This window comes from Thunnus albacares, chromosome 15 (genome assembly GCF_914725855.1).
Source record: "Thunnus albacares chromosome 15, fThuAlb1.1, whole genome shotgun sequence".
NCBI classification, from domain to species: Eukaryota; Metazoa; Chordata; class Actinopteri; order Scombriformes; family Scombridae; genus Thunnus; species Thunnus albacares.
The window spans coordinates 16,058,660-16,086,362 of record NC_058120.1 but is presented as its reverse complement, the minus strand read 5'-3'; the positions used below and the strand labels follow the sequence as shown (position 1 = coordinate 16,086,362).

At 38.8% G+C, this 27,703-nt stretch overlaps 2 protein-coding genes and 1 long non-coding RNA gene across 7 annotated transcripts; 2 read left to right on the top strand and 1 right to left on the bottom strand.

The window, feature by feature from the left end:
* Positions 1-27: 27 nt before the first annotated feature.
* si:ch211-15d5.11 (nuclear receptor coactivator 7) lies at positions 28-13,787 on the bottom strand. Of its 3 annotated transcripts, none has more exons than XM_044374699.1 (16): positions 13,646-13,787; positions 12,736-12,956; positions 9,960-10,156; positions 9,622-9,701; positions 8,193-8,339; positions 7,535-7,702; positions 5,825-5,956; positions 5,543-5,727; positions 5,089-5,447; positions 4,831-4,987; positions 3,993-4,188; positions 3,674-3,790; positions 1,827-1,979; positions 1,637-1,732; positions 1,255-1,328; positions 28-1,131 (listed from the first exon to the last, which is right to left on the bottom strand). In XM_044374699.1, exons 2-16 carry the CDS (start codon positions 12,834-12,836, stop codon positions 996-998), a joined length of 2,298 nt encoding a protein of 765 aa, XP_044230634.1. In that variant the 5' UTR covers positions 12,837-12,956; positions 13,646-13,787; the 3' UTR covers positions 28-995. The 3 variants fall into 3 exon arrangements, with proteins under 3 accessions (XP_044230634.1, XP_044230636.1, XP_044230635.1); XM_044374701.1 differs by having other exon boundaries at positions 7,535-7,699; positions 13,646-13,786; XM_044374700.1 differs by lacking the exon at positions 13,646-13,787 and adding an exon at positions 13,503-13,580.
* LOC122998090 lies at positions 4,172-5,613 on the top strand. Its single transcript, XR_006407333.1, has 3 exons — positions 4,172-4,260; positions 4,919-4,984; positions 5,528-5,613. It is a non-coding gene; the product is annotated as an uncharacterized LOC122998090 (long non-coding RNA).
* A 1,744-nt stretch (positions 13,788-15,531) lies between the features above and the next one.
* On the top strand, positions 15,532-23,197 carry mtfr1l (mitochondrial fission regulator 1-like). Of its 3 annotated transcripts, none has more exons than XM_044375176.1 (8): positions 15,532-15,824; positions 17,352-17,511; positions 17,652-17,738; positions 17,836-17,945; positions 18,477-18,688; positions 19,285-19,669; positions 20,617-20,778; positions 21,022-23,197. In XM_044375176.1, the coding sequence occupies exons 2-7, from the start codon at positions 17,497-17,499 to the stop codon at positions 20,732-20,734; spliced, it is 927 nt and encodes a 308-aa protein (XP_044231111.1). In that variant the 5' UTR covers positions 15,532-15,824; positions 17,352-17,496; the 3' UTR covers positions 20,735-20,778; positions 21,022-23,197. The 3 variants fall into 3 exon arrangements, with proteins under 3 accessions (XP_044231111.1, XP_044231108.1, XP_044231110.1); XM_044375173.1 differs by having other exon boundaries at positions 15,537-15,824; positions 17,631-17,738; XM_044375175.1 differs by having other exon boundaries at positions 15,537-15,858; positions 17,631-17,738.
* Positions 23,198-27,703: the final 4,506 nt, after the last annotated feature.

The window sequence follows — 27,703 nt, the reverse complement described above, 5'->3', positions numbered from 1 at the left end:
TAATACTCTATACAAACATTTTCAGCGTTTACATGTTCACATTGTGCTGATTTTTATTAACTAATCTACAGTACTGTACAACATAGTATACTGGTTTATCAGAGGCTTGTCAGAGCACATTACAGATACATTTGAATGACAAAATTGCATTAATTCAAAGTTAATTCTTGAGCTTTTCCTTTCATGATCAGAAACCACAGTGATGTATGAGTCAGCATTTCAAATGAAAAGACGTCTGAATAGTGATGACGCTCTAAGATCGTACAGATGTACTTCAAGTGAGAAGCTTTTGCCAAAGTGGAGTCCCAAGTGTTCTTATATGATTCATTTTAGTATTAATTTATGCCGTCTATGACACTCACTGATGAAAACCTTTAAAAATGAACAGAGTGTGAGAAGAGGGAGTCTCATATTTGCAGTGCAGGCACAGTTTGTTCTTCAATAGAGAGATCTATTCATAAGAAGAATGACGTGCGTTTCTCTACAAACTTCCAGCATTAACTGAACACAGTTCTATGACAGCGGGGACATGCATTACTTATGAAGATGTGTACCATCATGTTCACATGATAAATGATGAGATATCGCAGCGTCACTATTGTTGATTCACATTAAAGAGCAAAGTGCAAAGTCTCTGAGACTTGTAACCCATTCCATCCAAACATGAGGATTCAAAGAATCCAGTTTGTTAACAGTTCAGCTTGACTCAAGTTTAGCAGTTTAGTCGCCAAACCCACAGAAATGAGTCAACCGTGAAACAGTCCAACATTAGAACCCACACTGGGACTGCAAGCAGTCCAAGATCAGCTTTGTGCGGTTCATTTAAGTTCATTAGAATCCACAGCACTTAATCACATGGATAAATCCAACAGTTTGTGGTTGATTTTTGACATTTAAGCCGCATGTATTTTGCTTAGAGATAAATGCTGTCTTGATAAAGCTGATCAGCAGCGACAAGGTGAGTCAAAGAGAAACTTGGAGGTCTTCCAGTCTCCTCAGCTGAATGTCCACACCTCCAGCTCCATGACTCGGAAGTCATCAGTTTCCGAGAGGCAGCAGTTATTGAAAGTGTAGCAGGGGCTGCTGCGGCCCAGATACAAATTCTCATCCAGCCACAGACCAAAGTGACCACTGGGGGGAAAAGAAAGAAAGAAAAACAGCCTATTTTCCTCAACTTGGTTTGACTGAAACATTTTTTTACATAACATACAAGTATAAATTGTATGCGAGAAGAAGTGGAGAGGAAAACGTTACCTGCCGCCACCAATGGCAAATGAGTCCAAGTCTCCTTTAATGAAAAAGGAGTTCTCTCCAGTCCACCTGAAGCTCTGCAGAGAGAGATGGCACAACAGTGTTTTAAATCTCAAATTCACAATCAGAAACTTCATTTTTAGTGCCATCACTTCAGGATTTTCTTCAGTAAAGGTCAAAATATCTGTTTTAACAGGGATCACATGCAACTTTTGCATCCTTGAGTGATTAAATTTGTGCAATTCATGGAATTTATTTATGACTTTATTGAATTTTGACCTTATAGAAAATGCAGCATTTTTGACAGTTTGCAGATATTTTACTCATAGCCTGAACCATATAGACAGATAAAGCACTCTGGGGGGATGGTTGTTATCTGCTTTACCTTGAAGCGAGGATGCAGCATGAAGAGAAATGTTTCTCCTGTGCCGTAGAACGTCTCGCTGGGCCTCAGTGGGTGTGAGAGGAACGCCCCAAATATCTGATGAAGAAAAGTCACAATAAACCAAGACAATTCAAAAAGACATTATAACACCTCTTACAGAAATGAGACATACAGCACAGTGTGATTTTACCTCATCAAGTGCATCCTTGATGACGATAAGCACAGGGGAGTCTGTGGCACTGAGTTTTCGGTAGAGGGACTTGAGGCTGGCGCCATGACGAGATGTGCTGTAAGCCAGCTGCCAGGTATGGCCGACTGTCCTGGGGGGCAGCTCCTTACAAAGCTGGGAAAAGATAAAAGATGAGAAAAGAAAATTAAAGTGAAGGAGGAAGGAAGGGGTATTAAAGGAAACAGAGTCAAATGCTAAGTGGTGAAGGGTATTTTAATGCTCTCAGGACATCATATTGATCCACACAGCGGTCAGACTACTCTTCCTCTCTGGCTCTGGAGCCAGTGGCAACAGCTCTTCTGTATTTCAAACCTGGTCTAGCGATGACAAAGCTAAATTCAAAACAGACTCCAGCTCACAAACTGGTTCTTGTGTGCAGATCAGCTGATAAATATTTATACCTACTAAAAGCCAGGCTGAACTGTTGATGAACTGAGAAAATCGGTTTGCTTATATAAGACACCTTTACAGTGAAAAGTATAAGAGGTAATATGGAATATAGTTCAGTCCATTTTATTTATAGTAGAGGCTATGGCCAAAAATCACAATCTCCATCACAAATTTTCCTTGTCTTGTCAATCTGTCCAGCATAAAACTCCTTCATTCCATAGACCTTCAGTTCTGACAAGGAAAAACAAAAACACTGTACGGGGGGGAAAAAAGGAGGAAATCTTAAAATGGTCGACATATCTGATTGAAACATGATTGATATTCTGTTAATAAAACAGTTGCAGTTGCTTGTCCATCTTTGGCTGATTGTATGTTAACAAAAGAAGAAGAAAAAAAAAAGAGAAAACAGCCGATGTAAGAGTGAGATGTACAACTGTTAAAATTTGACCTACCTACAGTTTTGACAGAACTGTCAAAAATTAATTAATTAATTAATTTAAAAAAAAACAGTTGCAGGCTTCACTCTCAATCTATGACAAAACAGTGTCAAAAATAAACTTAATGAACCAACATGGTCACAGATTTTTTTCTAGAAATGCCCCAAATGTTAAAGCAAGTGTGAAGATTTAGTTATGCCATTATTATCATATTAGAATTGATAAAATGACACAAAATACCTTAAATCACAAAACAATATGTCAATAACTAAATTGATCAAAAAGAACTAAATAATTACATATTTCTCTGTAACTCTAAACTGCATAAATATCACTTTTGGTTGTTTAACATGTCGCTTGTCCACTAAAACAGAGTGTGCCGTGGGGTCCCCAGCAAAAAGGGAATAATTTATTTTCACTATAATTCTGTCCATAACTAACACAATGACAGAATATGTGACTATTTTCATACACTTTCTGTAATAAAACATCTAAAAAGCAAGTAAGTGTCTTATCAGATGGGGGTCCCTGGGGGTCCATGGTCTAATTTGTGTCAGTTTAGGGGTCCTTGACATGAAAAAGTTTGAGTACCACTGCTTTAGATACAGAGGTGATTGTTTGTGGAATTCAAACTTGCATATTGTCCATCACTCATCATCTTTGTTTACTTTTAAACATCTTAAACACTGATGATTTGATTGTTCGACAACTGGAATGAAAATATTTGTCATATATATTTTATATTCATATTTTTTTCCTCTTCTTCTTTTCTTCTTTATTTTGTACAAGTCATTCCCTCATTATTCTTATTTAATGTAATTCTGTTTATATTGTCTTGTTTTTAGGAGAGGTCTTTGCACGAGTGTTTGTCAACTCTGAATCCATGTCTACCTGAGTATATGTCAGTAAAAGTGTGTTTTTATAATATGTGGATGTTTTTGTGTATGATGATGTGCTTCATACTGTCTGTGTGTCACTCACCTCTCTGACATGTGAGGGTTCCAATATGTGGCTGTTCTCCACAATATTATTAAGTCCTTCAGGGTCCCTGTCTATGACCAGGGTGGGCTTGTCCCCGCTCTCCTCCATCAACACCATCTGCATAAAAACAAAAACACATGCATGAAAAGTCAGTTTGTTCTAGATTGTCTTCATCAGGAATCAAACATGTTCAGTCTTTAGTGGCTCTTACCATAAGGCAACTGTGTTCACAAACAAACACACCTGTTGCTGTTTTTCTTCAATATTCCTTGTTTGTTAGTTTGCTTCTTTCCCACAAGACTCAAATGAACCCACTCACCTCCCAGTCGTCCCCTGAGCTGCGGTGCCTCTGTAACAATTCATCCTCCTCTTCCTCCTCCTCCTCCTCCTCATCTTTATCCTCAATTAGTACAAACTCCTCTTCGTCACGGTCTGCCTCTCCCTCCTCCTCCGCTCCCTCTAGTATACACAGGTCTGGTCGACAGTGTGTAAGGTAGGCATGCAGCTCGTCAGAGCTACAGGGGGAAACGAACGCAGTTGTTCAGAACGGTTGAGATGACAATAACCCCAACAGCTGCGTCAACATGGTGAGAAACAAGATACTGCAGGAACAGACTGAGCTGCTTTTCAAAGCAACTCTTACTGTATATAATATGTTCTCAAATCAGTGAGTCCCCTTTTATTTTTATTAGAAGCTTTATATTCTATTTGAGTTTCTTGAACCTTGTTAACCCTGATAAAGCAGCTTTCTTTAAGAGTGTTTTCTTTTAAAGAAAAAGTAGTCTCCAATTTTGAGAGTATCACTGAATTGAATACAGACTGGTTGTTGAGGTGTAATATTGAAATGACTAGAGTTTGGATGTCATGTTGGCTGTTTTATAGTGACCATATGTAATCTGATAAACAAACTTATTTGTATATATACACATATATAAATATGGGCGGGTGCTTCTACTGGGTGTTGAGTTGCATTATGGGAAATGAAGGATCTGGTGATTTTGGAGTTTGACCCATCCAAGTGACTAAAAGTCAGAATATCTCAGCCTCTGCTGCTTTGATTTTTCTAATCTCTCTCTTGTGAGTTTCTCCACTTTACTGTTGTGCGACACTAATTCACTGGAGAACCCCTTTAAAATCTCTGCCATTAGTTAGTGTACCTCTCTTGTGAAAGAGCAAGCCAGGCATCCCTTCTGTGTAACGTTTTGGCTATCCCCAGGTGAAGTCCTCCACTCTTTTTCTTTCCAGCAGACGACTGAACCCGCAGCCGCACAAACATCAGACTCCCGGCACTACCTGATGATGACCTCCGAGGTACTGGAAAATAAAGAGAGGACATGAATCCGCTTATTGTAAATTCAAAAACACATGTGTTGAAATGATGAGAAGATCACACTAAACATTATTCACATTCGTACCTGCAGTCTGACTTTTCACAGAAGACTTCTCTGCTTCATCAGTGTGCAGCAGCTCCGTCTTTACGTTACTCGCCGCCTCTTGACCTCCACAGCAGAAGGCCACTCCCAGAGCTCCTACAGACGCCTCTGACAACACCTCCAGCGGGCTGCTGTCAAGCTCCCGCTCTGCCTCCGCCATGTCCCTGCTCTCTGCCTCCTCATTCTCAGAAACCTCCTTGGTCAGGCTCAGAGCCAGACTGGACAGATCTGATGGAGCTGCAGACACCAGAGCCGGGACCGACTCCCCCTTGTGGTCTGGGAAGCTACCTCCTCGGCTTTTGGCAGTTTTCAACTTCTGGAAAATTTTCTTTCCTTTTCTCCTGAAAAAGGTGAAGAACAAAAAAGCTTGTACTGACTTTTCATGTAATCTCTGTGTCTCTGTATGTGTGTTTTGGAACAGTGAATCTCTGCTGACCTCTGCTGGGAGGAGTTGAAGTGAACATGTGAGATGTCGGAGAAGAAGGAGACAGATGCCAGATTGTCAACGGAGCAAGACAGGAGATACTCCTCGCAGCCGTGTTCCTTCACAAGAGGATGTGTCTTACATGGATCAAAGAAGATTTTATTGGATGTCACCAGCAGGATACCTGAAACTACACCCTGATGGAGAGAGACAGAGAGGAAATGTTGATGTTAGCCTACAAATGTCTACTGATGCAGAAAACTGAGATCAGATGTAAACATTCTTCACACTCACTTTGCGATCAGTGATGTAGCGGCAGAACAACTTGAGGTACGGCATGGCCTCTGGCCCCTCCCCCTGACAGCATTCAGGTGGGAGAGCCAACAAGCAGAGCTGTCCATCAGGCATCGGTACCGCCTCCACATCCTGTTAACAACACGTTGTGTCAGTGTTAACAAAAACAGTGCAAAGTATTATGCTAAGTAGTTCATTGATCAATTAGTCAATCGACAGAAAATGAATATATTATTTACATCATTTTTTTAAAGGAAAATTCAGGAAATTCTCTGGTCTCTATGATAGTAAACTGAATATATTTGGGTTTTGGATGGATGAACAAAACAAGCCATTTCAAAGAGTCAACTTGGGCTTTTGGAAATTATAATGGATATATTTTTTTTACTATTAGTTAGTTTCAGCCCTATATATTGCATTATACAAATGAATCTAGTAATCCAACGGCAGCACAAAAAAATTAAAGATATCAAATTTTACCAAATGTTGAGTGATTTTTGTTGGTACAGAATTTGCTTCTTAGGTCCATACACATGTGCAGAAAAGTTTTGTCAAACTCAGTATATTTCTTTGAATGTAGTGCTTCCCTTTACTTTAAGTCCACCTATTAATCATTTATAAACAGTATATAAACACTTAATAAAAGAGTTATAACACATTATAATGTGGTTGTAAGCAGATTTATGTGTTTATTCATGTATTTGTCAAAAACTAAAACTGCTCCTGTGGGCACCCATAACTGGAGGCTGGTGTATAAACAGATCATGAATGACAGTATGGTAAAACACAGTTGTAATAATATAAAATGTGTCTTCATTGGAGAAATTATAATTGTGAATGAGTACTGTATATTAGTGTATATTTATAAACACATACAAATGAAAAAAAAAATCTGCTTACAATTACATTATAGTGTGTTATAAATCATTCATTAAATGTTTATATCCTGCTTCTAAATGCTAAATAAAGGGACTGTTACCAAGTTAAGTGTTACCTATGTTTAGATTTTTTAGTCCTGAGCAAAGTGTTTTTTCTATGAGATTTCTGTGTTGTATTTTTCTCCAGTCTTCCTAAATTCATTCTGTACTCAGTACTGTGATGTTTTTATTGCTGTATTGTGTTTAGTTGCTTGTTTCCACGGCAACATGTTCTGTTCATTTGATCCATTATAAAAACCTCCATGGCTCATTTCTCCTCACCACAGCTCATACTGTTTAATTACTGGGAAAAAGAGTCAGCCAGTTTGTGATCAAATCTGTTCAATTACAAAGATACTGTGTCTCTGTTTCTTTGCCTTTCATTCCCTCCTTTTCATTTACTAAATCAACTTATTGAAAAAGAATCGCCTGCACCACCTTTATCACCCCCTGAGTCATCAAACTGTTACTACTGATACTCATTTACTTTCACTTTCAGTAGGGATTACTTGTGCTTAACTGAAGCGTCAAACATCAAAATAAAAACCTGTACCCTGAAACTTTGGCAGTTTCTGTTTATTTCCTTCCACACACTAAAGATTGTGCTCAAATTTCTGTTGCATGATGTTTTAAAATGGCTGTTTTGAAGTTATACTTTGACCTGTTTGACATTAAAAGGTCTTATGTAACTGAAAACACAGAAATGCTTCTTTCTTTAAAACATAACTTGACATGAACATATACACATTTTTTCAATCTCAGAACATAAAGAAAGTTACATTGTTCTGCTTACCAGCAGTTTGTCATATTCTGCCTCTGGGGAGGGGGACTGAGGTTGAGCAGGGAGCGTATCGGAAGAGTCCGGATCAGTCTCCTCTTCAGGTTTAGGATCGGAGTCCAGTTCTGGTTGAGTCGATCCCGGAGTGGTTCGAGTTTTTTTTCCCTTCAGGGCGACCAGCTGCTTCAAAATGGAAGCCATGATAAGAATAGATCTGACATTGAAATAGATACAAGCCAAGGAGTGACTACTTCCTCTTTCTACTGGCCTGCATTTCTCCACTGGTCTTTGTTTGTAGTCATATCTTAGTTCTACTTCACATGACACAGGAGGGTGTTGGATGTGGGTTTGAAAGCAGTTCTAGAGCTACAATAAACCAATTTATGACATCAAAATGACTAATAGAATATTTTATATATCATCAGTCTGAGTTTTCTCATCAAGCTAAGTTTTGGGGTGACTGCTTGAGTAGGTTGAGCGTCAAGCAGCACACTTCCTGCTGAGCAGCTGAGGTTATAAGGCAGACAGGAGAAGGCTCTTGTTTTGCATTTCAAATCCAGTCAACAACAGCGTCACGTCCTCTTTTTTTAATTGGCTAATATACATGCGTAATGTGTGTGTTACATGTCAGGGAGACATCACTCTCTCTCATGTGGTTACAGTTGACTCTCACCTCTCTGGGGATGAGGGTAGCAGATGAGGAGGACAGTTCTGAGGAGGAATGGGAGGGACGGTGACCCACTTTCCCCTCTTCTGCTAAAGGTGTAGCACCGCTGTTGAACTGAGATGAGACGCTGAACACGGTGTCACCAGGGAGACCCTACGAGCAAAAAACACAAACATAAGAAAATCAAGTTTAAAGTTCACACACCAGCTCTCGAGAAGTTTTTTTTTTTTTTTCTGCGCGATATAAAGGATTTTATAAAGCAGTGTCTCTGGTTTTTAACATGAATGAAATGTTAATGTTTTGTGTCCAGTGCAGTTCAACAGCAACTTGTCCTGCACCTGAGGGACTCTAAACATTTTAATTATCCCCACAGCCCCTGCTTGTGGAGCACTCATGACGTGCTTCCACTCAAAATCAGGTTGTCAGGTCAAAATAATCAGTGAATGAAACATACAATTGTTTGCAAGTAAGATCATCCAGTTTAAGCTGAAACTGCGTAGGCAAGCATCAGTTCCACAACTGTCATTCACTGACAGATGGATCCATTGACCTAAATTAGATTACTGCTGCCTAGCAGATTACGCGACCACAGGAAAACTGTGTGCGTTTGTGTGGGTGTGAGTGAGTGGAATGTGTCTTTGGATTGTGTGTGTGCTTGCGTAGGAAAAAAACAGTGTGTGTGTGTGTGTGTTTGTGTTTGTATATGTGCTGCTTATCTTTTTTAGTAAAAAATGTACTCCTGACACCAGAAACGATAGCGGCTCAAGAGAAAAACAATAAGAGGATATGCAGCTAAAAATATTCATACCTATTTTTACAGTATATCAACATAGAGTCTGAGAGGTGTTTTTTAATATTTGGTCTACCTTAAAAAGCATCAAAATGTGAAATATATGTTACTAAAATGGTTAAAATCTTGTCTTTTCTAAAAGAAAAAAGAAAAGTGATGAAAGATAATATGGTAAATTTCCATGCATAGGTCAAACATCAGTCTAGAACACCCTTGTCAGATGCATGATCATACAACAATCAGACAATTTTCCAACTCCTATTTAACAACTCTACAGCAAAATTAAAAACACAACTGATAAATACCTTGGAATAAAAGTCTGAATATACATTCCTCCGGCTGTATTTGTTGTAGAGGCTCTGAAACACACTCAGTCTTCCCATTGTGTCGGAAAAACGGCTGCGAGAGCTCCGAGACTCAGATACAACTCATCTCTGAACCTTGAACGCTCCTTATCAAACTCTTTCAAGACCATAAATTGTGAAACCAATTACCAATTGCACAACGCTCACATTAGTAAAGAGATTACATAACGGGAATAAATCTGTCACTTCCCAACTTCCTCTTTTTTTTTTTTGCCCTCACCTGTTCCCATATCTGAAGTATACTATAAAGTCAAAGAAAGACAAAAAACATGTGACTGACCCTGCTGCGTGTGTTGTCATCTGACGGTCCACTCAGTTGCTCTTGTTTCACTGCGGTGTTGTTTAAATCCCATGAAGTTCCTGTGAGGAGGAAAAAAAATCAATTTCGGTCATGACAAAACATCTTGAGCACAGCAGAAGTATGAGGAAGCAGTGCAGCTCCTATGAAATGAAAAAGTAAAAGCTACTATTATATGACTGCCAGGTATGAAAATGACTTCATGCAAAGACCTAAAATTGCAAACACATATTGTAAAATGTAAATTCCAGCTGCCGCTCTCTCTGCTTGGTGCAAACAGTTGGCGCTCTGCCTGCTGATATCAAATAAAGCCAGCGTACCGTGCAGGTAGTACTGCCGCAGTTTGGGGTTTCTGATGTGGGGGATGTGGTTGAGGGGACGGCCCGCAGTGGGTTGGTGCTGACGCTGGTTGCTGGGCGTAGGCTCCTGCATCACTCGGGCCTGAGGCTCAGTTTCCCACGACCGCTTGGTGAACTGAGAGGGCTGAGAGACACCAGCAGGCAGTTTGGAGCCCAACCTGAGAGAAGAAGCAGGAAAGAACTTCATTAACCTGTGTGTTTAGCTGACTTTATTTCCCGTAGACCCCACTACTGTATATGTAAAATACTAACATTAATTAATAATTGATGTGGGAACCCCTTTCCTTTGGCACAAACTGGATTTGCACATTTAATGAAGTTGAGAAAATACAGAAATGAGCATAAAGAACCATTACTACACCAAATAAGGACATATTTTATGTTTTTCATGTTTCATACGTTCTAAGGGATATGGATGAACAATATATTCATTCTATTTGCCAAAAATTAATTCACTTATGTTTAAGGTCAGTCAGACTCTGGAGAGGTCAAACCTCTCTTAGTAACAAATTGTTATAAAACTCCAATAACAGAAAAAGAAATAGACTTAAACCAATCACAGATATACTAAAGCTAATGAAAATTCAGTGTATTTAACCTCATTTTACAGCTGGACCTCAGATTACAACTAACATGACATTTTCTGTAGCGGACTTCTAAAACATGTTCATGTTTATCAGCAATTCTCATAAAATTAGTAATTAGTAATTAGTAAAGTAATAAAACAATGGTAAATATGTTTTTTGAGTGTTAACACACACTCACAGTCTGACTTTTCTCTAAACGACACACTGAAAGCTAACATGCACGGTCCCAACAGTGCGGAAAGGTAAAAAAAATCACTTTAAAACATTATTTACATTAAGGCTGTAACTAACATTTATTTACATCATCAATTAGTCTGTTTTAGTCTAGTCTATTTTTTCATTGATTGATCAAATAGTCTATAAAAGTGATATATTCAGATTGTTTGTTTTGTCCGACCAAATGTTCAATACACAAAGATAATAGATTTACGGTGCCGTAAATCAGAAAAGCAACACATCTGCACACCTGAGAAACTGGAAGTGGAGGGAAGGAGGAATAATTGCTGATACATTTTCTGCCAATGGACTAATCATTTGAGCATTAATTCACATTGTGTTATTATAATAATTTTGGGTAGTAAAATCAAACTGTCTACAAACACAAACAAATGCCTCTCTAAGCAGGAAATCACCAAATCAAGACCTACTGCTCTGATATACTTTGATATTTCTTAAAGATATTCAATTATACATCTCTTTTTACCTTCATAATGACAAATCTATTTTACATGACTGCCTAAATGACATGAATGAATGTCTGATCATTTTTTGCAGCTTAAAGCTGATTAAAACAGAGGTGTGGGGGAAAGCCTTGTTCCCTTCTCCTCATCTGTTAAATCCACACTCAGAAAGTTGGGTGTCACTTTAGACCAGGCATTATCTCATGACGAGCATGTGAGGCATTTGATTCGTTCTTGTTGTTCCATCTGAGGAACACTGCTAAACTTAGACCCGCTGCATGTCAAGCTGAGATGGAAATGATGATTCATGCTTTTATTTCATCCCCTCTACTCTTTTGTATTTCCCTCTTCAGCTTTTTTTTTTTTTTTTTTACCAAAACATCCTCAGACTGTTTATAAGTAATCCAGAAGCTCTTTGACGGATCATCAGAAAGGTCTCATGTAACTCTGATCTTGATCTTTTTACACTATTGATTCAAAATCCAATTCATGATCCATATGATTACTTTTAGAGCTCATATTACAGATCTCCTGCAGCCTTATATCCTCAGTAAGTCCCTAAGGTCCTCTGATCAGGGCGTACTGCCTGTTTAAAATTGCCTTTGCTTAGTTTTATTTATTGCTCTCTATTTTATTTATCACTTTTACATTCTGTATATATGCACGTCCTTCTTATTATGAGGCAGTTTGATCTAGAAAGGTGCTAAATAAATGAACTTCATTACAAATTAATTAACATTTTGTAGCCATATTCAGTGAATCAAAGAATTTTCTTAGAGATATTCCCTGCAAATAAGTTTTATTGACCATTGTGAATCATGAAATGTCCTCTTATTTCAATAAAATGTGTTTTACTGGAATCACATGGTGATAGTATCACAGGATGTATTGCTTTATTCACCAACTATAAAGCAGCTATTAGATTTTTCTCTCGATGACATGATCTCCAGAATTTCTGCTGCTCAGTTTGAGGAAAAACAGGTTTAAATATACAAATTAATAACACAAATTCTGGGTTGGATTTTCCCTTTAAAAACAGGGATTCATTGTTTAGAGTATTAGAGGTGTGAATAACAGTATTGAGCAGTGTTCAGAGTCAGAGTGGAGTTATTTATAGGGGAGTGGGATCTGTCTGAGCGATGGCTAGGGAAGTGAGTTCCTGGCAAGACGTTGCAGCTCTCACCCACATAATGCTCTGTGACAGAGCGCGAAGTCCTTCAATGACAGCGGGTGAAAAAAAGGTGGATTTCTGTGCTAAAAAACATTCATATTTGTATTGTAGTCTGGCATCCTTTGTGCCAATCTTAAACCACGTCGCCTTCTCGTGACTTTAAACGAGAATAATGAAAGACTTGAATTGTGGCAAACTTAAACCTGAGATGAAAATGCCAGCCAAATTTGTCACATGCCTGAGTGGAGTTTTTTCTCCTTTGTTTTTTTTCGAGTAATCCACATATTCATGAGCCTGACCTGGTCTTAACATTGCCAAAGTAGCTGGTCCTGGTCTTGTCCCTCTGGGGCTTGTGGTCCATGGCTCCTAGAGTCTCCGTCCTCCTCACAGACTGAGCCATTCTGTCTTTCTTAGTCTGACACTGGCAGCGATGGAAGTCAGAGAGGGATGATGAAGCTCAGCTGACATCCTTCCTCTTCCTTTTAGTCCCCATGCCTACCTTTTGCAACAGTTACAGCACCTGCACCACAACACAGTAACTAAGTCATAAAATGTTGGCTGAATTTACATACATCCAAGCATAGGGTGGAAAAAACAAATGGTAGTGTAAAAGACACATGCAGACAAATGACTCCATAAGGAAGTGAGCTAGACATTTAGTAGAGTAATGGAGCCAGGTTTCCAATTCAATTAAGCTGTCAATCAATCCATATAATGAGTGTGCTTGCAATCAACGTGTCCGTGTCTTGCTGAACCTCTAAACTAGATCAGACTCCTCATTTCCTGGCTCTTAGCAGTGCACAACTGTATACAGACATAACTTATTCTCATATCATAGCATAGGAATGCATCTGGCTTCCTGTAAAAGCCTAATTTCTGCAACTCATCCGGCTCGCATCCCTTTGGGTGGAGATATGTGTGTCATCTCTTCAATAACATGGACAGCAGGTTTAGCCCAGCTATGTGCTGCATCATTCTAGAGCTCCGAAATTACTCAAGTTATATGGTTTTTTAAAAAAAATTATAACAATTTGCTTCCTCTAAGTGCTGTGCGTGCAGTCATCACCATGGAGGAAGTAAAGCATTTTTGACGACATTACAGGATGATCGAGATAGCTGCAATGGCCGGAAAACTATTACATCAGCAGATCAACTAGAGATGACGAATTGATGTGAGCGGCAGGTAGACTGAGCAGTATCTTTACTGACCTGTCACTTGCCCAGGGATGGAGATGGGTGGCGGTCATATGAGCACGTCTTCATATTGCAGTGTTATGATATCACTGCAGACAACAGAAACAAGTTCAATAGTCAAGCGCCGCCCACTGCTTAAAGAGCAACCGCGCTAAATCAGAAGTATCCGTCAAGATAGTTCCTCCCCGGCCGGCCGACACGAAGCGAAGGCGGAAGTAGAAGGGAGTGATTCATCTTGTGTTTTCAAAGTATTTTCTCATCCCCTGGACTCATTTTCCCTTGTATTTTAAGATAAGGTATTTATTTATTTTTACTATTAATGATGTATTATCCTTTGGTCAGTCGAGAGAAAAATATAATCGGCAACTATTTTAATAATCGATTAATCGCCTTAGTCGTTTTTTAAGCAAAAATGCCCCATTGCTGTGTTCAGCTTCTCAAATGTGATGATTTAATGCTTTTCTTAGTTAAACATCAGCAAACTAAATGTATTTGTTTTTTGGACTGTTTATCATACAATACTGGACATGTGAAGACGTCACCTTTGACTCTGGAAATTTTTAATGGCCATCTTCACTATTTTCTGACATTCTATAGACCAACCAATTAATTGATTAATCAAGGAAATAATTGGCAGATGAATCAATAATGAAATTAATCATTAATTGCGGCCCTCATGTTATTTCTGTCAGATGTTTACAGTTTTTTCTTTTCTCTAATGTTTGTTAATGAATCTTTTGGCAATTCAAAAAAGAAAAAAAGTCCAAAGAAGATGAGGAATTTAGGCCTTGCCAATACAAACAGAGTTATGTTCAGAATCTTATATTTGGTGCTGAGGGATCAAAAAAAATCCCTCTCGCCACCTCCACCAGCTTAAATGTTTTATACTATTCATAAAATATGGTGATATTTAAACAGATTTTTTTAAATGTAGTGTAGCTTCCCCTGTATTTCTAAACGAGCTGTAATTAATATTTATTAGTTTCTTTATCATGTCTTTACCTTTTGAATTCATTTTTCAAGAATCTTTATTGATGCAGATGTAACAATTACACAGCAAAAAGCCAGCAATTTAACAGAGCTGGACATAAACATGCCAGGGGGAATACAATAGAAGAAAACCTTGTAAAGCCTACAGGTTTTATAAGTTTAAACAGCTTTTGTTTGTTGATACATTAAGCTATAGGTAGAAATGTATTATTTTATTTGTCAAGTCAGAAGAGTTTGGCTTCTTGCATGTAAATTTTCATTTTTGATTATAAAATATGGCCACAATAACAAATAATACAAGCTGTAAGCGAGAATTCCTGTGAAATTCAGGAACTTTTCCAAAAATATTATAAATTTAGGGTAGATATTATCCGCAGTAAATCGTGACAGCTCACCTCTCAGAAGCTGTGTGTCACTGATCATCTTGTATTCAGCAATGATAATCTCCACCTCTTGGGGGCGCTCTTATACAGGTTCTGATAAAGGCAGCTCATGCGACTCCAACCAAAACGATGTGCTTAATTTATTTTTTCAGTTGATATGAATAACTTTTATGCATCTCATAACAATCTCCATAATAGAAATGCACAAAAAACTGGCTCAACACCTAAACAAACACACATATAAACAAGCACATTTAATTTATCTATGTATTTATTTATTTCTATCATTAGTTATGTGATCTATCTTGTTATATTGTCCCTTATAATTATAATTTGACTATGTGAAGTGTGTTTGTCAATTTCCTGTCCTGTCTGACTTATAAATAAAGATGTAAAAAAAAAAAAAAAAAAGACTCCAGCCAATCAGATCGTGTCTAGATAGTAACCCGAGATTTACAAAATTCTCGCGAGCCGCTTCCAAATATTCTTGTTTAGCTGTTTTATGAGTGACGACGCTGTGTCAGGTTTTAGGCCCAAAAACCACTCGGTTAGGGTTAGGGAAATATCATGGTTTGGGTTAAAATGACCACTTGAAACGTGATGTAGGTTAAAACTACTACTTCCTTACAAATCTCGCGAGAGTTTTCGAAAATCTAGGGTTACAGGCTAGTCGCAACCAGCCAATCAGATCACAGGAAAGGAGACACAGGTTTCCTAGCCTCATGAACGACAACAACTCAAGTCTGAAAGACGAAGAGGAGAAGAAGCTTCTCCTAACGATTTTAATGATTTATGTTTCCAAGATACAGCCTCAGTCTGCCGTAAGTTGCACTAATGAAGCGTTCAATGCACTTTGTGAGTATAAGCGAGACACATTTAGAAATGGTGGTCTAGTGTACAGTTGGGGGTCAACCAGGGGGCCGTTGCTTGTGCTGCTAAAGCTAACTGTCTGTTTGTGTTGTAATACCTTTAGCTACCGGCTAATTAAATAGCCGTGATCGGTGTACTAAAACTATCTTTCTAACGGTCATCATTTTGTTTCAACGACGGTGACGGTTCTTTTAAAAAGCTTATCGGTAACGTAATTAACCCAGCTAGCATGTTAAAATTTGAGACGTAGCTCGCATTGAGCGTTTTTAAACCTATCGGTGCTCTTTGATATGTTGATCATGTCACAGTTTATCAACATGAACATGATCTAATTAACTCGATCAATGTATTAATTAATGTTACGTTCGATCTTTTAGCTCGTTAAGTCTAGACCTTTATCTTTTATAGGCATCTCTGTGTTTGTTTCTGATGCTTTTCTATGTGTTGGAGTGTGTAACTAGCTATGTTTTGTTGTGTATTTTTTTTCTGCCGTTCTCAAGTCTCTCTTAGAAAGAAGATCTTGATTGCACAGTAACCTAATTAAATATAGATAATATTATAGGCTACTGCAAGCTGCTAGCAGTTCCCAAAGCTATAATGTTACTCAGATCAGTAACGTCATATTTTTAATTCCACAAAATATCGAAAACACAGATAATATTAAAATCTTTAGAAGCAGTATCCCAAGTGATACTTTTTCAAGTCTGCCTTAAAACAACAGTCAGGTTCCTAGATGAATACTGAAAGAGGTTTTTCTTGCCTTAATCATTCCTCCTATTCATACTGACTATCAGAAGATCCCTTCATAATGCACTTAGAATGTAAGTGATGGGGGACAAAATCCACAAGCCTCCTTCTGTGCTAAAATGTCTTTTAGAAGTTTATCTGAAGCTAATTTGATTCTTCAGCTGTGCAAATGAATCAAATCAGGTAGATATCTTTAGTCTTTTTATTAGTCTTTTTAGGGCCAAAGACCCTCTTTTTGTTAATATACTTTCACCGCAGCTCAACAGGGAAACACTGTCTGAGGAAACACAAAGAGGGACTTTGATGCTAAAAAGACTGTAAATGTGGCAGATATCCTCTTTATATGACTAACTCAGACTGCTGAAGCCTCATAAGCTTCAGATAAACGTTTAAATGCATTTTTGCACAAAATAACTGTGTGGACACACTGTGGATTTCGACCCTTTGAAGGGGATCTTTTAATAGCCAGTATGAACAAGAGGAATAATTACAGCAAGGAAGACCCCTTTCAGGGTTCATATGGGCACTTGACTCTTGTTTTAAGATGGACTTGAAACACTGTGAACCTATCCTTTAACAACAACTAACTTAACTTGTTGACCAGATATCAAAATTAGGTTTGTAGTCACTCGCGTGTCACCCAACTAATCATTTCTTAACAGCTTTGTTTTAAGTTAATGGATGAAATGATGATGTGTGTAAGTTATCCCTCTGTTTGTTTCTCTCAACAGATGCTCTAATTAATCACTAATTTATATCCAAGAGTTTGCAGTCAGACTAACGTGGCATCTGTTCACTGAACTGCTCTGTCTTCAGCCACTGCTAGCACCAGGCATTGGTGTGCGACTTTCCAGCGGATGAGACTGACCCATCACAATGGAAACAGAAACAGTAAGTTTGCCGTCTATCCATTCTCCCACATTGTGTAGAAAGTGTGCACCAAGCACTGGGATGGATGTATTATATTTTGTGCAGAGACTATCGGTGTATTTTTAAAATATGTTTTGCAGGATGTTATTCCTATCTGGCAGAACAAGCCTCACGGATCCACCCGTAGCGTTGTGAGAAGAATAGGTTCTACTCTTCCACTCAAAGCTCCACAAAGGGCATGTTTCCAGGTACATATCATATCCCATAGGTCCTGCATGTCACCTTTTTATCTACATTTCCTTAATATTTGTGTTTACAACATTAACTTGTGTCCTTATGCATTAGGAACTGCCAGGCTTGTCCTCTCTTCGTCGTACGGATGGCCCAATGGTTCCTACCTTGGCAGACATAGCCTGGATTGTTGCAGATGAAGAAGAGACATATGCCAGAGTGCGGTAAGTATTCAGTCATTTAGTGGAGTAATGGAGCCAGACACTAAAGAGACAGACACTTAAGTTATGGAATAGTGCCAAGTCACTACTCTCTAAGTGCATTATACCAGACTCAGTTTCCAACCCATTAGGTAAACATTTGCATACTTAAAAGAATCCAACAGCAACAGTCCTGCAATAAATCCTGGTTTTGTTAAGTTCTGCTTTTGTTGATACTGGCTCAGAGAGGCTATAGGGATTTTTGTAGCTTTAGTTTGCACTGAAAGTTAGACACTATAAACTTCACAAAGATAGGATTTATTGTAGTGCTACTGTACTGGATTGCATTATACTGAACTGTTCCTAAAATATTTTTCTACTAAATATAGATAATAGTACTTGGACTTTTTCTTGGCGTTGGGTAGAAGGAAAAAGAGCCATATAATGGCATGCAGCATAAGCCAAAAGCTGGACTCCACCCCATCAAGATTTAAAAGATAAAAGCTGCTTTTTTAATTGTTTAATGACACTGATCATCACCTCTTCTATTTGCAGGAGTGACACTCGGCCTCTGAAACACGAGTGGCGGCCTACGCCTCTCTTGGTGCTCCACAGGAACTCGTCTGTGCCCAACTTCCGCCGTGAGGGTAAAAGGGTAGAGGGGCTAAGGAAGCCTGGGGTGACGGCGCTGAACCGCACCACTGCCCTGCAGGATGAGCTGAGCAGACTCCGCGCACAGATTGCAAAGATCGTGGCAAATGATTCTGGTAAGTAACCCAAGCAAGAATCAATGTACATGCGTCATCTGGAGATCTTTTGAAATGGGGAGGATAGTGATAAAACCACAGGCACATGAGAACTGCTGCACTGTTCTTATTTATACTGATTAACTCAGCTGCTTTGAGCAGCTCAAATGTAGGATTGCTCCAAGCATCGAGTGTGTTTCACCACAAAGTGACTTTCTTCGTGTGACTGTGATCCTTTTGTTGCCAAGTCAGATGCCCTGATTCTCCTAAAGCTCTTTGGTACTAAGATGTCGTGGCGTCAGTTTGTAGGTCAGTGACTTAAGATAATCTGTGCTGTGCAGTGGTGAGTTGGCCTCAGTTGTTAAACATTTCAACCAGGATGTCGTGAGAAAGTGCCACATATTCACATGTACTTTATTCCCATTCATTTTAAGGAAGCATGGCAGTAGCCTGCCCACAGTCATGCTTTGAATTCACAATAAGATAAAAATAGAAATGGCATTTGCACTCTGTTCTCTTTTGATATGTTAAGCTGCCCGGTTTGTCTCACTGTCCCACTCAAACTTTACTAAATAATAATTAGAGACTCACTCACTTCTTTGCTCGTTTCATTTCAGGCTCCAACCCCCTGACTCCTGATCTGCTCTCCCCCGATGACACAAGCATGAGCTTTTCCATGGCGCCTTTCGAGGCGGCGCCTTACCAGCCAGCCGCCTCGGCTGCTGCCTCCTTTGTCATCAGTGATGTCACAGAGGAGGAAGAGGAGGAGGAGGAGGAGGAAGAGGAAGATGAGAAGGACGTAGTCTCTGTGGTGTCAGAGCTGGTCCCCGACCCTCTTCCGCCTGTGTCGATGACGGCGTCGGCGACCTTTGACCTGGACAGGCCCAGCATGGACTTCCGGGAGGCAGAGGAGGATACGGTGTCGCTATCAAAGTCCACCAGCTTTGCTGACGTTATGGACATCCTGAAGGACATGAACCGCATGAAGATGAGCAAAGACAGGTACATACAAAAAAGCTTACCTTGCGAGGTAGCTGGATTTGTGAGATCATGACATAACACGATCACACGAGAATCCATCTTGTCAGGCTTAAAGTTATGCACTTGTGTCCGAACCACCAATCCAGCTGCCTCACAAGTTAAGACGGTGATAGACGGTAATAGACAGATGGTTCATCCAATAACCTGCCAGGTATTTTTTTGAAAGTGCCTGCTCTTTTCCAAACAGTTTCCAAGGACGACCTTTCAGATGGTTCTGTGTAACAAACCATCTGGCACACAAGTAGCACATTCATTCTTTTACAAAGGAAAAGTTGAAACCACAATCAATATTTCTCCTCCTTAATTAATTAAATACACTGAGAGATTTTGCTGCTACAGCCTTATTTGATCTGGTATGACCAATAGCTTATGGTGGCTAATGTTCACAAATTTAGATAGATATTGCTATTGATTTGATTTGATTTATTGGTTGGGACAGTGTGCAGTTTTAAACATTAAAGATGCATCGCACCGGAGTTAGCTCGAAGCTAATTTGCATCCGTAGTCCCCCACAATCAAAACATACAATAACACAACAACAAACAGTACAAAGCAAAAAAAACCAAAAAACACACACTATGTAACCAACATTGTGTTAATTCGCTGTCTTTATGACTCTTCTCTACTTGTGCTATTGTTACACTATATTTGAGTATTTTCCATTATTTTGTAATTGCTACTTGTGACCAAAGTTGCTGCTGTTTAGAAAAAGTTACATTAGGATCACTTTAAAAGTCTTTCTCATTATGTGCTTCTGCAGGGACATTTGTGTAAGAAATCAACATGGCATTTCAGTCCCTCTGTTATATGATTGGATTCTTATATGTATTTAAAATAGTGTTAGGACCACCTTGAATAATCCCTACGCCATGTAGAGAAAGGTTGTATTTATGTATTTGTTATTGCAGGTACAACAGAGGCTGTATGTCCTTGAGAGAGGAAGACTCCGCCACTCTAATTTCAGAAGCTCTGAGGAAAAAGTTTGTCTTGAAGGAAGAAGATACTGCTGCTGTGAAACGGAAGTAGCCCGATCATGTGTTTATCATCAATACCCGATCCTGCTGCTCCATGTAAGTCAGGATGGCTGGTAGAATTATTTTAAGTAGTGTAACCTGTATTCAGCCAGTTCATGCGTTTACATTTTTTAATGCTTTAAGTTTTTTTTTTTTTGTATAACGAGAATGTCTCTAAAGTAGGGGAGTTTAAAAAATGTAAGCATGTTTTCATTGGTAATGTATTCTGTGATAAAATGTTTCAGCTTACTTGTGAGTTCTTAGTTGTTTATTTTTTTTTCTCTCCCTCATTATTTTTAGGCCTTTGCCTGTGGAATATGTACCCATGGACCACAACCTTGCTCCTCAGACCCAAGGCAATAGCTGTCTGCCAGAGTTAGAATAAAAAAACACTTTGTCCCAGACATCCAAAACTAAAAGCGAACTTCACAGTGCTGGTGCAGCGTGAGGGGGGGGGGGACAGCCAGCTCTTCATAACAATAATCAGTTTCAGCACTGCATCGCATATTGCATTCAGTCTGTTTCTCTTTGAAAAAGGCATTTGTGTTTAAATTTATTTTGATTAATGACTCAAGAGACTGGTCCCACTGCTGTCCAGGAGCTTGATCTGTGCCTGGGGTGCTATGATTAAAGATACATTATTCATTGTGTTATAGCACGGCGCCGGAGGGGCTGACATCTAAACCATCATAACAAAGTTTTGGACTTAAATTAAGGAGCATTTTATTCATCCTGCTATGAAAATAATCCCACCTGAGTCTTTTTTTTTTTTTTAATTTTCCAGAAGAGATGCAAGTAAACATTTTTTGTTGGTTTTTTCAGTTGGATAAAGTTCTCTAACATACTTGAAAATATATTATGTACAACTGAAAAATGATCTAGTGTACATGCAGAGAGAGTACTGTAACTTATCACAGTGTGTGTATGGGGAAAAATAACTATTAAGATTTGCATTACAGTACTGAGTTTGCAAACATGCAAAGCATCATGTATGTTGCTTGCTCCACCTTACCTGTCAAAGCTGATGTTATAGCTGTCCTCTTGTTTGTTATTAACATACAGATTGACAGTCACTGAATTACAGGATGCAGATTTTTGAAACAAAGTGTAAAAGATGTCTAAAAGGAGCATGGACATGATGATGATATAGTTTAAAGACTGAAGTGTGTGGTGTATAAATCTCTGGAAATACTTTTTTGACAAAGTGAGAATACTTTCTGAAGTGTGTGAGTGAAATCTGCACCCAAATTTTTTTTGTTTTTCTAGTTAAGGCAACAACAGATACAAGCTTGTGGAGGTCAAGTAGCATGAGCAGCTTTTGAAGACTGATAGATTGCTGATTTTTAGTCAAGGCAAAGACGACTGAGCTATGTGTAAGAGTGCTTTTACGTGATGCTGTATACAGAGTTTTCTGGGTAAAATGCTTGTGTGAGTCATGATGATGAATATTCTTGTTGACGCCTTACCACAGATCTATTGCCTGCTCAAATGCCTGATTTTATTCCCTTATTAGTTCCAAGTGCCACGGGTTTGTTTTAATTGACCCACCCCTTGTTGCCTGCCCTCTTGTTTTTTTTTCCTGAATGTGCCCTCTATTCTCAATTTAACATTTTTTTAGCACGAACATACAATTGATGACTATGTTAAGAACCAGTTATGTGTGTGGTATTGCTGAATGTTTGTTCAAAACAACCCCTCACAAAAAAAAAGGTCTTTCACGTCCACTCATGTCACTCCCACTCTGTTTTTCATCTGTAATGTTGACGGGGAATCCTTTAGTGTAGTTTTACGGTGTGAAAAGTTACTATTAAGTTGTGTTTGGATTGAACAAGAATGTGCCCATCTATGTGTCCCTGTATGCGGTGGAGTTGATGTTTTGTCGTGCTAGGATTTGCCCTCAACAAGTCTTTGGTCATTTTCTCAATAATTAATTTCCTCATGTAAACAGAACTCTCAAGTATAAGCAGCTGAGAAAAATACTATACGCACGGTTAAATATATTCATTGTATGTCTGTACTAAAGATATCAAACCTTACACAGCATACAATACCAACTGCATCACTAGTCCTGATAATAGTGTAAAATTTAGCTGATGAGGATTTTCCACAGAGAATTTCTTATCTTTGTTTTGATTTTTTTTACTCTTGTCTAGTTTGAACGTTTCTCACCCTTGAATCTCCATGTATGGTTGAGCCCACCACCATGCACACCATCTGTGTGGAGAGGGGTCTATCTGCAGTCTTGCAGACTACATGAGACACTTCACTACACAATTCCCCCCTGATATTCTTACCCTAACCCCCTCACTCCTCATGCCTAAACCTCACCAACACAGGACGGCTGCTCTGTGAAGTGGGTGTGTCATGTAGTAGGCTGTCGTGTAGTACTGTGCATCTGCAGATGGACCTACTTGCCTGTATGTTTAGTTTGTGTCATGTAAGGACTTGTAAATAAAGATGGGCTGGTGTTTTGAAACCTTGTCTTTGGTGTCATACAATTTGCATTGAAAACAGCATGCAGTGCCAAATATCACCACAAGGGGGCAGTGCAGGCAAACAAAACTAATGAGTTGTTTTATCTGTTTATTTCTGCGTTATGAAGTAGCATGCACCTTGCACTTTTATTAGTTACACCTAACTAAAACCAATGCTGTGTAATAAAACAGCCCTGCAATGAATCCTACCTTTTATGATGGCTATAATAATCAGTTTTCCTTGAAACTATTTTAGAGTTCATTCACTTTGGTATTTATGGTCACTTTATAGGTTTTGTGGTGTTAATGAGTTGTGATTGAGATACACTGAGCAGCGTGTTAGTGTGGCTCTGTCTAATTCTTGAAAACATACATTTAAGCCATAAAGTATAAGCATCAGTTGACACGTGCTTCAATAAAACTCTGTAATATGCTCTTTGTTTGAACCATTTACTAAAAACCTTCATCTTTGAAAAAAAGGAAAATATGAAACATGGCAACAAAACGCATTAAACATGCGAGACACAACAAGCAGTAGTGTGCTCTCCAGGCTCCATCTTCATCTAAATTACACAAACAAGCACAGACAACTTGCTCTACATTTCAACCAATCAGAAACAGGAGCTGACTGTGGTCTTTATTGGCCATTATGAAGCATTCTACAATTAAACTACAGGACTCATTATCCTTGAGGTGAATAATACAGAATACCTATTATTCACAAATATTTCACCATTACAGGGCTTTAACACAGTGTTTCTGAAAGTTGGTCTATCCCATTTATGTTAATGAGAATAGACTAAATATTAGAAACACCTCTGAGTATACCAATGAAATCCAGCTGCACCACAAATTACAGCCTCCAGAATGACCATAAAGTTGAATCCAAACCTGTTAAAACTAAACATTATCACACCCAAGAAGGTGAGATTTACTGCAGGGCTGCTGTATTAGACTGCGTTAGTTTTAGTTTGGTAACTGTTATTTCACCTCCAAAACTCTCTGAAATTAAAGTAGTGAGGTGTTTGAATTTTTAGGAGTTATGAAGAATGTGGGATGGGGTGTTATAGGCTTACTTTCGTGTTAGATTTAAAACAGACATTCAGTATTTAACTTTTTAAGTCTGGCCCTCATATAGGCCAGATGTTGCTAGTTTATGCATCTGGAATATCAACAGACAGACATAATATGTGATACCTCTTCGCTTGATCACACAGGGGGGCGGGCTGCACTCCTCTGCCTGTAATTTCAAGGATTATTGTTAACCCACATTCTTTCCCATTTCCTGTTCTTTCCCAGGACGATTCGGCCCCTCAGTGAGTCACAGTCTATTTTCTGTAAGAGTCCTTGGCCTACTTTGTCCCCGATTCACCTCCACGATGGACATCCTACCTATTTTAGATACAGGGAGATGTCTGTGGAGAGCTCAATTAATAGGACTCTGTGTCAAAATTAGGCTCTTTTAAACCTATAAATATAGACCTTTAGTTCAAAGTGACATTGACACATTTTCGTCATTACGAGACTTGTGTAAAAGATTTTCAAATAGATGTTTGAATGAACAGTTTCTTAAGGTTCCCTGGAGCTGCTGGGAGGCCTCACTGCTGTATTTTTGTTCTGTGAAAGTAGAGTAAAATGAAATAAAATGATTCAGCTGTGTGATGTGAGGTGTGGGCTTTAGTCACTGGACTTGGACTCAACTAAAGTCATGACTTGACAGATCAGCCTGATTTTGACTTCCATGACTTGGGTCTTCACTTGGAATGATTGATATCCTCTCTAAGACCAAACATTAAAAAATAATGTTTTTAAAAGTGTGCTGCAAAATCTCCTCTTCATTTTCCTGACAATCTGATATCAATCTGACAGCAGCCAAGGCAGGGCAGAGGAGAAGACATAACAAATGCCTCAAATGATCACACTCAGATGTAAAAAGTCTGCTGCGATCTACAAAAAACTGACAAAAACATGCAAAAACTTTGGCTTAGAAATTCCAAATGAAGGAATAATACTTGGCATGTACACCTGAAGATCATTGTGCTTAAATGTCACAAAGCTTAGTTGAAAGCAGATTTTAAAAAATAATGTCTGTAAATTGTATTAGAAATGAGAAATTCTAATTTCTGTCTGTTTCTATGTTTAACTGTCTACATGTTAGCAGCTCTGTTAGGCTGCATTTAGGCATAATGTTAACATTAGCATGCTAACATGCTCACAATGACAATGCAAAAATTACTGATGTTAGGAAGCGTAATGTTACCACCATGTTAGCCATCTTAGTTAAAATACTTAAAACAGCTCTGGTTATGATAATTAGCACTAAACACAGAGTACAGTTTGAAGCTAAGAATTTCATTAGTTTCGCATTCAGTCATAAACCAAAATATTGGACAAATTAAACCTTAATGATGTTCGGGGCTCGCCAAAGTTATTACAATTTATCCTGCGGGGGACATGAGCTTATGAACAAAATTTAATGGAAATCTGACACAATAGTTATTGAAATATTTCACTTTAAGTCACAAAATGGCAACCTCACAATCACCAAAGTCAGTAGGATTCATCCTCTGGGGACCATGAATATCTGTACCACCTTCCGATAAGGCACCTTTTGTAAAGGGTTTACAAACTGCAATCATGACTTTATTAATGGTTAATAATCATTTATTTATGCTTTGTAGATCACTTATGAACCATTAATAAGAACAACTTTTAGGTTTCCAGGCTGTGGGAAATCCTTCCTCAGCACGAAACTTGTTCGTCTTTTCAGTTAGCTATTTAATTCATTAGGGAGACCCCTTCATTGGACTGCTTGACCACCTGCCTCCTAGAAACCGGCTGCAGAGGACTGCAGGAGGATCTGGACCAAAATCCATTTATATACAGCTCATTTATTATTAGATTTATTAACCATTAATGAAGCCAATAATTACAGCTTATAAACCCTCTATGAAGGGTGCCTTATCAGAAAGTGGTACCAATATTTCATGGCAATCTGTTCAGCTTAGTTGATACATAGCCATCCACAGAGCTATGCAGCTCATAGAGCTAGAAAGAGTTACTATACAAATTGTCACTATCTTTAAAAGATTTAAATGGCATTAAATTTGATGAAAGGCATATAGTGATTGTGTTGAAACACAAAGTTTAGGATTTGGACAAGATTTTGGTCATGTTGGTGTTGACTTGAGACTTGACTCACCAGTATTTGAGAATTCCTTGTGACTTGCAAAACAACAACTTTTTCCTTTCTGGTGATGTGTCTCTTCCGCAGTGCCTCTGTAGTTTGCCCATATCCAACCCCTCTACACAGGGCAGTAACTCCAGCCAGGTTCCCCCTCTGTGATAAGTGGCAGTGGAGCAGCAAACATGCCAACAGGTAGAGCATCTGTCATACTGTCTGGTCAGCATTGGCATCTCCCTGAGCCTCAAAGCTTTTTATCACTGTCTGGTTACGTTGCTGGAAGCTCTTCATTGGAAACAGAAACACCTCTCCAACGTCCTAGATGTTTTCTCATGCTGCCCAGAAGCTGTCAACTTTCAAGCTCATTTGTTACTTTTGACTTTTCCCACATGAACAATATGATCAAAGGAATTGCTTTTGGTTTCCCTTCACAGAGTGCAGATTGTCTTATGCTGTAAAAGTGGATGAAGTTTCACTTTTGGATAGAAACTTTGTTAGGGCTTTTGGTTTTGATTAATCTCTCTGACAAATGTGTCAAGCACTGCCACAGCAGGGAGGGTAATTCTGAGCTACAGCTGAGCTGAAGCAAAACCAAGGAAAGATAGATCACTCCAGCAGCTATCACTCTCATAGAGCAGGTGTTACAAAAAAACATCTCACAGTTGATATTATTTATTGGTACATTTACACCTTTCTGCGTGTGACAAAAATGTTGTTCATGGTTCACATCTCAAAATGCTGCATTTGCATTCAAAAGAGGTAAGTGCTGACGCTGTTTAACAAAAGTGAAGCTGTACCTAGTCACGCAGTTTTTTAGACTAACTGGCCTTCCAGTTTGGAAATACCAGAGGAAATACCAGAGCAGAGTGCACTGAGTGTCATGATGATCAAAACAGCTCCCAAACTCTGTCCTCCTCATTATCCACAGATGAGATGAGAAGAGACAACCCGAGAGCACAGTGGGAACATAATCACCTACTGTCTCATTGTTACATTTTTATTTGATAGACAAAGCCATTATGAGAAACACAGCACAGGTAAGAAATATGTGATAGCATATGTTAACCATGGCACTTTGCATGTGCAGAGTGAACCGATCCTGGTTTGACTCTACACCAACTGGATGTGGGTAAGATCTTTAAATTGTGCCTGAAATAGAAACGATTTCCCAGAATGTGTAAAAAAAAAAACATAACAGCTTTTGTGTGTTTGTCTCCATGTTTAGTGCAAGTGTCATCTCCCTTGTTGTATCGTAGCAACAACCAGCTGAATGAAGCCGACACTGAGTGGATGACAATGGTCTGGGGGAACACAAGCGTTACAT

Coding starts and splice junctions, on each gene's coding strand:
- si:ch211-15d5.11 (XM_044374699.1), bottom strand. CDS start 12,836: ATGGCTCAGTCTGTGAGGAGGACGGAGACTCTAGGAGCCATGGACCAC. Junction 10,157..12,735: donor TTTGGCAATGTTAAGACCAG/GTCAGGCTCATG, acceptor TTCTTCTCTCAG/GTTGGGCTCCAAACTGCCTG. Junction 5,957..7,534: donor CAGAATATGACAAACTGCTG/GTAAGCAGAACA, acceptor TGTTGTTAACAG/GATGTGGAGGCGGTACCGAT.
- mtfr1l (XM_044375173.1), top strand. Junction 18,689..19,284: donor GATCGTGGCAAATGATTCTG/GTAAGTAACCCA, acceptor GTTTCATTTCAG/GCTCCAACCCCCTGACTCCT. Junction 19,670..20,616: donor ATGAAGATGAGCAAAGACAG/GTACATACAAAA, acceptor TTGTTATTGCAG/GTACAACAGAGGCTGTATGT.